Genomic DNA, 14,021 nt, shown 5'->3' with positions numbered 1-14,021 from the left:
TAGGCTGAAAATGAGCTTCCCCTCTTTGAAAGACCAGCAACCGCCACTGCATCTTACCACACCCCTTTTTCCCCTTTAAGTACTCACGATTGTCCTGTATTAATTTTGAGATTATTCACTGTTACTTTGTAACCTGTGTGTACTCTCCCCTTACAATGATTAAACTGTTTATTGTGCAATTGAGTTTTCCTGTCTTACCTACCATTTTCGTAAATTGTTTGGACTTTAGAAATTGCCGTCACACTATTCATACATTTAAAAAAATATATATATTTCGAGATAACATATTATTTCCGAGATAATATCTCTTTCACCTCAGTTCAGAGCTTGCATAAAGTTGACTATTGATAAGTACCAATTCTTCTTAGCCTGTTTGTGCATTACCTTGGACCCAGTGCTTGAAGTGGGGGAAAAAAGGTGCTGGTACTCTCTTTCATTTGCATATCATTACATTTGAGATTTTTACAGTGGAAAAAAAAAGCCAGATTTTTCTGGTTCAACAACAATTTATTGTTATTTATTATCAACAAATTCATTTAAACAAATGAGTGTGTGTGTGTGTATGTGAGTGTGTGTGCGTGTGAGTGTGTGTGCGTGTGAGTGTGTGTGCGTGTGAGTGTGTGTGCATGTGTGTGTGTGTTTGTGAGTGTGTGTGTGTGTGTGTAAACAGAACTCCAAGTCTGCCACAGTGCTGAGATTGGAACTGTACAATCCCTAGGGACACACACAACAGAGACAGGGGAAACAGGGTTAATGCCAGACATAAAATTAGAGAGTAGCTACACAGATGGCAGTGAATTCAGTCCAGATATATTATGTTGTGATATTAACCAAATTGGCTATTCTAAAGAAACAGTATACAAATAAATTATTTGATTGAATATTTGAAAGTAGCATACATTTCTGGCATGAAAAACATAATTATTTATTAATAAGGTTTTCATACTTACAGAATGGCAACAGGATGTTATGGGGTTGTTCATCAGGATCCCAGGAACATGAGGGTGCAACAGCTTTTTAGTGCCTTTGTGAGGCACAGGCTTTCAGAGATAGAACAAGAGGTAAATGATTAGTTGGCAGTGTAGGGATCCATTTACTGAAGAAGTTATGTTAAACAAACTGTAATCCATTTTGCTGACACATATTCATTGCCAGGACAGGAAGAAACCCCAAAAAATACTACACCGAAGTATTTGGAATGTAAATTCTGTTCTACATTTTATAAGACAAAAATATGGTTTACCTACCTAAAAAAGGCTCCAGAAGGTCTTGGGGTCACAGCTGCTGCTGAATGGTGAGGGGCTTCACATGCAAGTTAATCTGCAGATCTTTGTCCCTTTGCCAACCATGATCTCACATAATTGTGTGGATTAAACTGCTGTAATGGTGGCCCATTGCACTTCAGAAACACCAGGTTAGACAGTCTGTTTACAGCTAGGGAGTTCCTTTTAAATGTTAGAATGTCATTCATGCAACTGAAGGCTCTTTCACATTCACTGGTAGACACTGCAATTGTATGAACAGCTTTAAGAAGAGGCTTGAGGGCTGCTGGGGTCCGGGATGCCCTCAGTTCCTTGAACTCCCGAAATCCCTGGATGCTCTCTCTTCTCTATTTTAAAGCGAAGGACCTCTGTCTCACCATGCTGTATGTCCAGATTTCCCTCTGGCCAAGTATCTGGTTGAAGAACCTTGAAGTCGGACATCAGTTTGCTTCTACCTTTATGTGAGGAACTTTCCTGTGTGCTGACATAAGATAAAGTTGTTGTAGCACACAGTGATATATTCTGAAACAACTTCTCAGTTTCAGCTTGAAGAACAGTCTGTGTGTGGGGGCCAGGTGTTGAAACCATGGACTCAAACACTCGGATCCCCTTAAACAGCATCTTGTCTGCTTCAGGCAGTGTTGCATCCTTGAGAGATCACTCAATTCTGTTAGGGCATCGTACATAACTCCAAGATTACAAACAAAAGACACAGAGGTTAGAATGTCAAGGAGTCCCTTATATTTTGCTCTCTCGGTTGAATCCCTAGTGACATCAAGAGCAGCACTAGTAGAGTGTGTCTGAAGCTCTCTGCAATTCTCCCAAACAGCGTTTACAGTCCTCTCACTTGAAGCTACCCAGCGGATTGACAAAACACGGCCAATGACAAGGAGACACTGCCCAACACATTGTGCATGTTGATGCAATTCTCTTTGGTTTTTGGGTGAGGCATGATATAAAGCATATAGCTTATGAAAAAAATCTTAAAGTGATTAAAACCATTGACCTTCTTGAGAACATCGCCCACTGCCAATTCTAGGTGATGATTTAAACAGTGCCACACAAACAAGTCTGGGAATATGGCACAAAGTTTTGTAGCCAAGCATCACGGATGCTCCATTACATACAAAGGCCACATAACACTCACCCAAAAATTGGTCATTGAATCCATGTATGTGCAGGCATAAACACAATCTCTCAGTGATATAATTTGCTGTGGTCCCTTCCAACTCCAGCAGGTAAAAAAGAAATGTGTCAGGTTCTGCATCAGCAATAGCTGTACGCAAACAGACAACCAACACAGCTTTTTCACTGATCGTCGTAGACTCATCGATGACAATGATGTCATCGATCATCTTTTTCCTCATCTCCGTTGCAATATGGTCAATAATGTCGGCACATGTCTTGTCAGAGTGCAGAACTCGGCCCATGTTCACTCTATTCAACTCTTGCAACATTATATCAATTCGCATGTCTCTGAATGGACGCCCGTGCTTGCCAATTTTGTATGCAGTTCGGAACACTCGAGATGTAGTTTTGTGTTCAGCCCTGTGCATAGATTGAACTTGCCTGCACAGCTCATCACGGGATGCCATCTCCGCTATTTCAGCTGCCTTAATGTGTGCTTTCGAATCTCTGTGGTCTTTTTTTGCACAGTGACTGCTGTTGCTTCGCCTTGTCTGTACCAAAGGCTTGAATTAAATATTCCCTCCATTCTCTCGACAGCTTCATTCCCTTATCTGTCTGGGCAGCAAGTGATGGGATGCTGCTACATGTTTTGCAGCCCAGTTTGTTATTTTTAAAACGAGCCAGCAGTTTGTTGAGCAAAAATACATCATTTGGTCCCTTGACCAACAGTCAGGCCATCTATGTGTTTCGTTAACTTTACTCACATTATTGTGACGTCATTTCCTAGGGTAACGTTACAGTCGGTAGCTGCAGATTCCTCATTAAGGCTAACGTTAGCTGTTCTGCTCAGATCAATGCTAACAGTATCCAATGTTTCTGGTTGGACTAACGTTACCTCTGTTGACGCGTCTGGCTCTGGCACACGCATTCTTTTATTGCCTTTCTGAAGCCAGGCTAACATGATTTACAATTTCAAATTCGACACACTTTTTCTAAGTTTCTAGGTTTTGGATTTCACCAGTGAAAAATATGTTTACGCTCAGGTGGAAGCCGCAGCCATCAGACAGCTCCTGATAGGGTGAACCGACTGCTTGCCTTTACGTGATTCGTCAAGATCTTTAGTAAGTCACGTATTGCCCTCTGGGTAATATAGTTTATGTAACGTTACGTTAGGTCATTACAAATCTCTCTGACACTGACGCTTTTTCTGTCAGTGGTAGAGTACAAGAAAAAGTGCAGGTACTCTTAAGAGTAAAATGTAGAAGTGCCGGTACTGCGTACGGGTGAGTACCACCCCACTTCGAGCACTGCTTGGACCTACATCCTAACTATACACACCACTGTTCAGAAGTTTAGGCTCACATCGGGAATTGTCCTTGTTTTTTAAAGAAAAGCCTTTCTTTCATTAAAATACCATCAAATTGATCAGAAATACAGTGTAGACATTGGTAACTTTGGAAATAACTATTGCAGCTAGAAACAGCTGAGTTTCCGTGGAATATCCAGGCGTGTTCTAAGAAATTAAGTCTATTCCATGCAAGAAACTGACAAGAAACTGAAGATCTTGTACAACGCTTTGTAGTAAAAAATGCTGTAAGAGTGGTCCTCAACTGGCAGCTTCATTAAATAGTACCCGCAAAACACCAGTCTCAACATCCACAGTGAAAAGACGACTCCAGGATGCTGACATTCATGGAATATTTTATTAGCCTAACCTGAGTAGATCATGTTACGGGGAGAGTTCCGAGTGGGCCCAAGCGCACGACACCAGACACAATCAGCAAAACGAAATGGGTGTTTTAATGGAGGCTGGAATGGAAGAACTGAGGCCAGGCCATAGGGGTGGGGGCTGGGCAGATAGGTAGGCAGGGCGAGGCAGACAGGACAGCGGGTAGGCAGAGCATGTGGCTGAGAAGGCGGGCAGATGGATGTGTTTGGAGGCTGGGTAAGGTGGATCTTGGTAACGAGGATAAACAGGGTTAGCAGGAAGGAACAACTACACTGGGTGCTCAAACTATGGTTTGAAGTTGCTGTGAACGTTACTACCTAGTAGTGAATAACAGTGATCTAGCGCCGGACGGACAGAAACCAGGGTATTTGAAGGCAGGCTAATGAGGGAATGAATAGCAGGTGTGGAGACTTGAGGGGCAGTGGAGGAAGAAGGAACTGGAGTGCAAGAGCCCGGATCCGGCGCCCAAACATACACGGACAAACAGGAGAGAGAAAAAGCCTGGTCCGGACTATGAGGAGGCGGATGCGGAGGGCGTGACAGATCAATGATATATAATCCATGTAATCACTTGCATAGCCAACTATGTGTTAATTGATTTAAACTATTTAACTATTTAAAGTGCGCCATAAACCTCCAGCACAAGCCTCCAGCACAAGCGGTGTCTGCTTAGGGCGCATGGCATCATCAGGGACACATCATCAGGGACACTACACATCCATGCCACAAACTGTTTGCCCTCCTACCATCAGGCAGGTGGTAGCAGGCTCAGGAACAGTTTCCTCCCAGCTACTGTAACCCGGCTGAACTCTATACCCAACACTAAAGATACCCACTAATCATAAGCCTCTCAGGGACCTTGTTGCACTACTGCTTATACTTCTGGACTCTGACACTGCTTTGCAAAGTCCGGTATGGACGTTTTCATTTGCTACATCTACATGTTTATCTCGGGAACCTCACTTCTGCTATCCCTGCATTTCAGTTGCACATGCTACCTTCTATTTACCTTCATTGCACATTTAGAATTGCCATTTGTACAAACCCGATTCCAAAAAAGTTGGGACACTGTACAAATTGTGAGTAAAAAAGGAATGGAATAATTTACAAATCTCATAAATTTATATTTAATTCACAATAGAATATAGATAACATATCGAATGTTGAAAGTGAGACATTTTGTAATGTCATGCCAAATATTGCCTCATTTTGGATTTTATGAGAGCTACACATTCCAAAAAAGTTGGGACAGGTAGCAATAAGAGGCCAGAAAAGTTAAAAGGAAAAGCTGGAGGACCAATTTGCAACTTATTATGTCAATTGGCCACATGATTGGGTATAAAGAGCCTCTCAGAGTGGCAGTGTCTCTCAGAAGTCAAGATGGGCAGAGGATCACCAATTCCCCCAATGCTGCGGCGAAAAATAGTGGAGCAATATCAGAAAGGAGTTTCTCAGAGAAAAATTACAAAGAGTCTGAAGTTATCATCATCCACAGTGCACAATATCATCCAAAGATTCAGAGAATCTGGAACAATCTCTGTGCTTAAGGGTCAAGGCCGGAAAACCATACTGGATGCCCATGATCTTCGGGCCCTCAGATGGCACTGCATCACATACAAGAATGATACTGTAATGGAAATCACAACATGGGCTCAGGAATACTTCCAGAAAACATTGTCGGTGAACGCAATCCACCATGCCATTCGCTGTTGTCGGCTAAAACTAGGTCAAAAAAGAAGCCGTATCTAAACAGGATCCAGAAGCGCAGGCGTTTTCTCTGGGCCAAGGATAATTTAAAATGGACTGTGGCAAAGTGGAAAAGTGTTCTGTGGTCAGACAAATCAAAATTTGAAGTTAATTTTGGAAAACTGGGATGCCATGTCATCCGGACTAAAGAGGACAAGGACAACCCAAGTTGTTATCAGCGCTCAGTTCAGAAGCCTGCATCTCTGATGGTATGGGGTTGCATGAGTGTGTGTGGCATGGGCAGCCTACACATCTGGAAAGGCACCATCAATGCTGACAGTGATATCCAAGTTCTAGAACAACATATGCTCCCATCCAGACGTTATCTCTTTCAGGGAAGATCTTGCATTTTCCAACATGCCAATGCCAGGCCACATACTGCATCAATTACAATGTCATGGCTGCATAGAAGAAGGATCTGGGTACTGAAATGGCCAGCCTGCAGTCCAGATCTTTCACCCATAGAAAACATTAGGCGCATCATAAAGAGGAAGGTGCGACAAAGAAGACCTAAGACAGTTGAGCAACTAGAAGCCTGTATTAGACAAGAATGGTACAACATTCCTATTCATAAACTTGAGCAACTTGTCTCCTCAGTCCCCAGATGTTTGCAGTCTGTTATAAAAGAAGAAGGGATGCCACACAATGGTAAACATTGACTTGTCCCAACTTTTTTGAGATGTGTTGATGCCATGAAATTTAAAATCAACTTATTTTCCCCTTAAAGTGGTACATTTTCTCAGTTTAAACATTTGATATGTCATCTATGTTGTATTCTGAATAAAATATTGAAATTTGAAACTTCCTCATCATTGCATTCGGTTTTTAATTCACAATTGTACAGTGTCCCAACTTTTTTGGAATCGGGTTTGTACATGCATTTTCTTTCATTGCACATCTATACATCCCACTTGTAACATGCATAATACTTGTACTTTTTCTCTCTGATATTTTTTTTTTTTTTACACATTTACCTCGGGAACCTCTTTGCTGCATTTCAGTTGCACATGCACCTTCAATTTGCCTTCATAGCTCATTTAAAGTTGCCATTTGTACTTGCATTTTCATTAATTGCACATTTATTGCACATCTATACATCCCACTTGTATACTTATATGCATCCCACTTGTAACATACACTGTATAACACACACTTCTAGTTAGATGCTAACTGCATTTCGTTCTACTGTAATTGTACTGTTCAGTGACAAAGTTGAATCTAATCTAATCTAAACAAGCTCTGGTGTCTGAGAAATATCTTTGACAAAGATTTCCACCATATATCTTGGCGACGAGGATGGGATTGGCAAAAAGAGACCAAGTGAAAATCTGACCAGATGTTTCATTCAGAGTGTTGGATGCACCGAATAACATAGCGTGATTCTAAACAATGAAATTCTTGTGACATGGCACATGACATCTACGCAGTAGGACCACCAAATGCCTACGCCAATTGCCTTTTAAGTTTGTACTTAAAATAAAACTGCCATTTTGAAAGCTACACCCTCTTTCCATGACTTTTCCTAAATAGGTGTATATTACATTGTTCCATTGTCAGAATTCTAAACTCACAAACGGAAAACTATTGAGAGATTATTTACCTGTTTTTTTTACCCTGTTTTCCAATTTAATTGGCCAGCAGCCCACGGCACATAGCGGTGGTACCCAGGCGCTAATCACAACTGACTGATATTCATGACATCCATGGATGAATGCGCTGTAGTCCCAGATTAATGATATTCTTGAATTTGAATGAACTTACAAATGAAAAAAAAGATTTCCATGATCATTCAACAACTTATTAGGCTATTATTGAAACATAATACAAACAATATACTTGACAATTCAAGATACAGTGAGGGAAAAATGTATTTGATCCCCTGCTGATTTTGTACGTTTGCCCACTGTCAAAGAAATTATTAGTCAATCATTTTAATGGTAGGTTTATTTATTTAGTGTGTTATTTGTTGAACAGTGAGAGACAGAATAACAACAACAAAATGCAGAAAAACGCATGTCATGTATTCACCCTTCTGCAAAACATGACTTAGTACTTTGTGGCAAAACCCTTGTTGGCAATCACAGAGGTCAGACGGTTCTTGTAGTTGGCCACCAGGTTTGCACACATATCAGGAGGGATTTTGTCCCACTCCTCTTTGCAGATTTGAGGCTGACGTTTGGAAACTCACACCATCAGTTCCCTCTACAGATTTTCTATGGGATTAAGGTCTGGAGGCTGGCTAGGCCACTCCAGGACCTTAATGTGCCACTCCTTTGTTGCCTTGGCTGTGTGTTTTGGGTCATTGTCATGCTGGAATACCCATCCTCGACCCATTTTCAATACCCCGGGAAGGAGGTTCTCACCCAAAATGTTATGGTACATGGCCCCGTCCATCGTCCCTTTGATGCAGTGAAGTTGTCCTGTCCCCTTAGCAGAAAAACACCCCCAAAGCATAATTTTTCCTCCTTCATGTTTGACGTGGGGATGGTGTTCTTGGGGTCCTCCTCCTCCTCCAAACATAAGGAATTGAGTTCATACCAAAGAGCTCGATTTTGGTCTCATCTGACCACAACACTTTGAACCAGTTCTCCTCTAAATCATTCAGATGTTCATTGGCAAACTTCAGACTGGCCTGTACATGTGCTTTCTTGAGCAGGGGGACCTTGCAGGCACTGCAGGATTTCAGTCCTTTACGGCGTAGTGTGTTATCAATTATTTTCTTGGTGGCTATGGCCCCAGCTGCCTTGAGATCATTGACAAGATCCTTCCGTGTAGTTCTGGGCTGATTCCTCACCGTTCTCATGATCATTGCAACTCCACGAGGTGAGATCTTGCATGGAGGCCCAGACCAAGGGAGATTGACAGTTCTTTTGTGTTTTTTCCATTTGCGAATAATCGCACCAACTGTTGTCACCTTCTCACCAAGATGCTTGGCGATGGTCTTGTAGCCCATTCCAGCCTTATGTAGGTCTACAATCTTGTCCCTGACATCCTTGGACAGCTCTTTGGTCTTGGCCATGGTGGAGAATTTGGAATCTGATTGATTGATCGCTTCTGTGGACAGGTGTCTTTTAGACAGGTAACAAGCTGACATTAGGAGCACTCCCTTTAAGCGTGTGGTTCTAATCTCAGCTCGTTACCTGTATAAAAGACACCTGGGAGCCAGATATCGTTCTGTTTGAGAGGGGATCAAATACTTATTTCACTTATTAAAATCCAAATCAGTTAATAAAATTATTGAAATGCGTTTTTCTGGATTTTTTGTTGTTGTCATTCTGTCTCTCACTGTTCAAATAAACCTACCATTAAAATGATAGACTGATAATTTCTTTGTCAGTGGGCAAACGTACAAAATCAGCAGTGGTTCAAATATTTTTTCCCCTCACTGTATGTATCACACCTTACTATTTGTCAGCTTCTTGTTTAGGCCTATATTGTAAATTTTCATTAAATGTAAATCTAAAATGTAATTCAAAATATTGTTTTAAGAAACAAAATACCAGACATTCTTTACCAATGGCCAACTAGAAAAACAACAAAAGGTATTACACGTTACTGTTTATTGTAGGAGAGAAAGAGGAACAAAATCGCATTCACATCCTATCATCTCTCTTTGAATTTTCTCTGCTTATTTTACTGAAGATTAGGGTTGGGTATTGGTTGGGTTTTATCCGATACCAGTACCTACTCTGTATTTTTTAAACGGTTCTTGAACCGGTACTTAAGAAAACGAAACTGCACACACTTTGTAAAAAAACAATACCCTTTTATTTACAGGGCCAAACTGAACACAATATTAACTTAAATCTTTAAACAATATAAATACAGGTAACATATAGTAATAATAAACCAATATAAAATAAAAATTTACATTCTCCAATACTGGAGATTAATAGAGGTTACTACCAGGGTAATCTAATCTCCATTTTCTCTTCCTAATGACCTGACCTAAAATAGAAACCAATATAAAACACAAATATAGAACAAGATATTACACAACAGTATTGCACATTTAAAGAAACTTGGTGAGGACACTTTACATCAGTGTTTGTTTAACAATTCTTCTGCAGGAATATCACCATATTGGCCTTCTCTGGCAATATACGGCATCTTTCCTGACTGATAGCATGCCCAGCACAGGAGAAAACCCTCTCAGAGGGGGTTGATGAGGCCTGCACACACAAGTACACCTCTGACAGGACAGACAAATTAGGGAGGGTATCCCTCTTACCCCCCCACCAGGCCACAGGGTCTTGTTCAGATGGGATGGCTGGCAGGCCTTTGTAGATCTTTATCTCTTTCTGGACCTGCTCTGTGATGGAGAGGGCACTGCTTGTGGTCTGAGTTGTATGAAGAAGTTCTCGGTCTTCATCCTCAAACAACTGCTCCAAGGCTGACATCTAGTACATACAAACAAGTTCAGTATGGCACAAAAAACAACTATTCATGTACATACATAACACTAAATAGATAGTATATGAACTTACACGTCTGCCTGCTTGGTCCTCCTCCTCACCTGCCTCAGTCTGATGAGGGTCCTCTATTGGAAGCTGTAGACACAAACAGAGTGCCCATAAAACAGCAATACTTAATTACAGAAACTGTAACATGGGCATGGGCATGGCATGGAAAAAAGTTGAGTAATCAATTGTCTCTGACAAACATGCAGTAAAATACCTGAGCTGCAGTGGCATTGTCAATCACTACTTTCTCAAGCCTATCCCAAGCTTCCGCAACACCAACTTCCAGCCTGCCTTTAAAGCGAGGGTCCATTAATGTGGCCTCCTGAAGGAAGTTCTGAATATCATGACGATCCTATAATGAAAACATGGTTTAGTGTCTAATAGTGAAAATGGTGTAGTTTGCCTTCTTTCTTTGTGAACATAGATATTGGCTGCAAATGGATAGTACCTGGTATCTTTTTCGAGATCTCCCCAGACCTTCTCTTTTATAGCAGCCACAAAGACATTGTCATCATTGGAGGTTGAATAGTGTGCCTCCAGCTTTGTGAGGATCGGGATGATTTGGCTGCATGTGGGGGACTTGTCACTTGACACGCAGAGGGTTGAGGTGTACAAGACTTTCATACATTTCATGAATTCCTCTGCCTTCTCGAAATCACTTTCTGTAAGCCTTTCTAGTCTGTGGAAAATAAACAATAATGTTAAGAACAAAAGGTACATTTATATTGTTGCAAGTGACCCTTTTGTCCATCACCTCACCTGTCCCTCTCCATTGGCCGCCTTAGCCTTTGATCGAGGCAAGCTGCCTGGATTGCAGGGAACTGCTCCACAAACCTCTCCACCATGAGGTATAGAGAATTCCAGCGAGTCCTCACATCCAGGATAACATTGTGCTCTGGCAAATCTAAAGCACAGAGATTGAAATTACAATAAACAATTGCTTGTATTTAAAAGTATTACTTTTCAAGATGTATTTATAATTATATATATATGCTATTTACTGAGGAGTCACTGCTTCTCTCTCTGGACAGTTTTGCTCATGGTGGAGCGCTTCAGCCACACCACCACTGCGCAAATCTTTGCACACCACCTAGTCACAGCTTGGATGCTGTACACCTTCTGTGCTGCCAGGTTGAGTATGTGGGCAAAGCACCCAACTTTTAAAAATTAAAAGTTTCTCAGGGCAACATCCATGTTGTATTCGTTGTCTACTGTGGCAGCTATGACTTTTCCAGTCAACTTGAACTCCTCAAGAATGCTGTGGATTTCCTGTGCCACCACTGGCCCTGTCTGGGACTCATAAACTGCCTCAGTGCTCAGCACTTTCTGCTGGATGCTGCCTTTATAAATGTAATGGACAGTCACTGTTAGATAGTGGTCCTGTGCCACACTGGTCCATCCATCGCAAGTAATTGCAATTTTGCTGACCTGCGCCAGCTCCTGGATGACATTTTGTTTTATAACAGAATACCACACGGGTATGTACATGTTGGATATGTCATCCCTGGATGGTGGTTGGTATTATTGATTGAGGGCAGTCTTGTACACAGAATGTCTTCATGGTACAGAGGTGGCATTCACATGCATCAACAAAATTCAATTTTGATATAGCCCACATTTTCACCTGAAAGATGGCGATTCCACAGTGGAAAATGGATGAAGCCCCATCACCACAAATTTGGTGACTGCCCTGTGGATTTCCTGCACCTTCTCTTTGGATAGTGCAGCCTTCTTAGCCATGGTGAAAGGAGTCACTGTTGTAACTTGAAAGCCAGAAATAAAAATATTACTATCAAAATTCTTTATAACATACACCTAACTCTTCAGGTTACTACTACTAGTAGCCTATTTTGCTCAACAGCTCATAACAATTCTCCTCCACTTCCCCTTCTCGATAAATAGGAGTTTTGTTTATTTAACACACACAGTATAGCCTCGTATAAAGAAGTGTTGGAACTTTGTTAAAACATTTTGCACATGTTGTTACACACGCTATTGAATGGCAACGGTGTTTGCTAGCCTACTTGATATGCAAGATTTGCGATTGGCATTAAATTACTAGACTTACCCGAAGAGGAACGGCTGCTGTTATCATCATCTGTGATGTCCACCACCACACTGGCAGGGCTGGGACACTCTTCAATATGTCCGGCGGCGAGGCCAACACTAGCTGCTGTTGTTGACGTGCTTGGCTCTGCGTGTCGTAGGTTGTCAAACACGGTGCATTGTTCGGCTTTTAAGTACACTCCATGTCTAGTCAGAAGTTTTATTAAATTTGAAGTGTAACCTACCTTGCATGATATTACTTTAAGGCATTTGTTGCATGTCGCAGTGTGTGCATCCTTACTCGTGAAATGCAGCCAAACCTTGGAGCGTTTAGCCTTCGGCATCTTCATTAATCCTTCATTATCAGTTCAACAAGTGTGCCGAGTTAGTTAGACTGACGTCACGTAAGTTGACGCCGGAACACCAGGGGGCGGTAAAAAAAGTCAGGCACCGAAATTTTCGTTCTTATTCGATCTCGTTACTACCGTTTACGTCGGAACTGGTTCCCTATTGGCACCGAGTTTCGGTACCCAACCCTACTGAAGATTCAGATTCTGCAAATGTATTACGCTAAATAATTATTTACAAAATGAAATACCAACGATCACCAATTATCAATTCAGCAAACGTATTACACATTTCTGTTTTTATTCGGAGAGTTTGGAGAGAGAGAAACAAAATCGCATACACATCCTATCATCTCTCTTTGAATTTTCCCTGCTTATTTTACTGAAGAATAAGATTATACAAATGTATTACACTAAATAATTGTTATGAGCCGCCACCTCCAATGCCTGAGCCTCCTTGCAAAAAAAAATCGACGAACGAACAGCGATTTCAAATGCCACTTGAGACACTACTAGAAGTTATCCATGATCATCATTTTACTCTACTAGTCGAATTTAAATGTAAACATTTTGTTATTCATGTATGTCACGGTATGGTAAGCAAGGAGCCCAGGTGCAGGATGAACGGTGAAACAAGGGTTTAGAACTGATACAAAGGATCAAGTGCACTAGGCAAGAAAAACAACAAACAGACACGGACAACTAGCAGAGAATACTCTGCAAACAAACACAAGTGGGAAGTTAGGGGTGATGTGATGAGGAGCAGGTGTGCGTAAGTGTGGAGAGTAAGGGGTTTTGAGTGAATGCGGATATCCTTTGAACATCGCAAATTGGTCAATAATGTCTCTTATTTTACCTTGAACATTATCAAAATGAGACCAAAATGAAAACAAAATTCTATTGGATCTACTTTGAATAATGGAAGTGTTGTGCAATTTTCATTTTGTACACTTGTTGGGCCACATAAACAAATGAAAATACTATAATACTATAATAATATTTGTCCAATGTATTCTTTTTTTGTCGTTTTTTCCCCGTATGATAATACCTTTAATACAAACAAAATATTGTATTTTTTTTGTTGTATTTATGGTGCCTTTGATGTTTAACAATAGAGCTCTAGGGTTCTGGGGATGTTAAATTCAAAAGACATTCAATGATACGATAAGTCTGATGTTTAACAATAGGGTGCCAGGGATCGCAAATGTTAAACTCCCAAGGCATAAGATGTTATGATATGTAGTATGATGTTTTGCTGTAAGGTGGCAGTTCACTCCTCCATGAACTGCCACCTTAACGG

At 41.1% G+C, this 14,021-nt stretch overlaps 2 protein-coding genes across 6 annotated transcripts in view; both read right to left on the bottom strand.

The window, feature by feature from the left end:
* LOC114839477 (capZ-interacting protein-like) overlaps positions 1–14,021 on the bottom strand; it is an 84,622-nt gene that overhangs the window by 11,795 nt on the left and 58,806 nt on the right. The gene's annotated exons all lie outside the window — the stretch shown is intronic.
* LOC105008877 (zinc finger BED domain-containing protein 1-like) lies at positions 9,454–13,017 on the bottom strand. 4 transcript variants are annotated; one of them, XR_827713.4, is made up of 7 exons: positions 11,953–13,017; positions 11,330–11,668; positions 11,088–11,232; positions 10,777–11,007; positions 10,543–10,680; positions 10,353–10,415; positions 9,454–10,265 (listed from the first exon to the last, which is right to left on the bottom strand). XR_827713.4 is itself a non-coding variant. In XM_034293101.1 (6 exons), the coding sequence occupies exons 4-6, from the start codon at positions 10,636–10,638 to the stop codon at positions 9,918–9,920; spliced, it is 507 nt and encodes a 168-aa protein (XP_034148992.1). In that variant the 5' UTR covers positions 10,639–10,680; positions 10,777–11,007; positions 11,088–11,232; positions 11,330–13,017; the 3' UTR covers positions 9,454–9,917. The 4 variants fall into 4 exon arrangements, 1 of the variants encoding a protein (XP_034148992.1); XR_003781921.2 differs by having other exon boundaries at positions 11,330–12,091; positions 12,397–13,017; XR_003781920.2 differs by lacking the exon at positions 11,330–11,668.

Source organism: Esox lucius, chromosome 7, assembly GCF_011004845.1.
Source record: "Esox lucius isolate fEsoLuc1 chromosome 7, fEsoLuc1.pri, whole genome shotgun sequence".
Classification (NCBI taxonomy): Eukaryota; Metazoa; Chordata; class Actinopteri; order Esociformes; family Esocidae; genus Esox; species Esox lucius.
Note: the sequence above shows the minus strand (reverse complement) of the source record. Positions and strands in the feature narration are given on the sequence as shown.

Excerpts from the sequence above, each read along its gene's own strand:
- LOC105008877 (XM_034293101.1), bottom strand. The coding sequence starts at position 10,638 with ATGGACCCTCGCTTTAAAGGCAGGCTGGAAGTTGGTGTTGCGGAAGCT. Across the intron at positions 10,416-10,542 it reads ACAATGCCACTGCAGCTCAG|CTTCCAATAGAGGACCCTCA; the intron begins GTATTTTACTGC and ends TTGTGTCTACAG. Across the intron at positions 10,266-10,352 it reads AGGACCAAGCAGGCAGACGT|ATGTCAGCCTTGGAGCAGTT; the intron begins GTAAGTTCATAT and ends TGTATGTACTAG.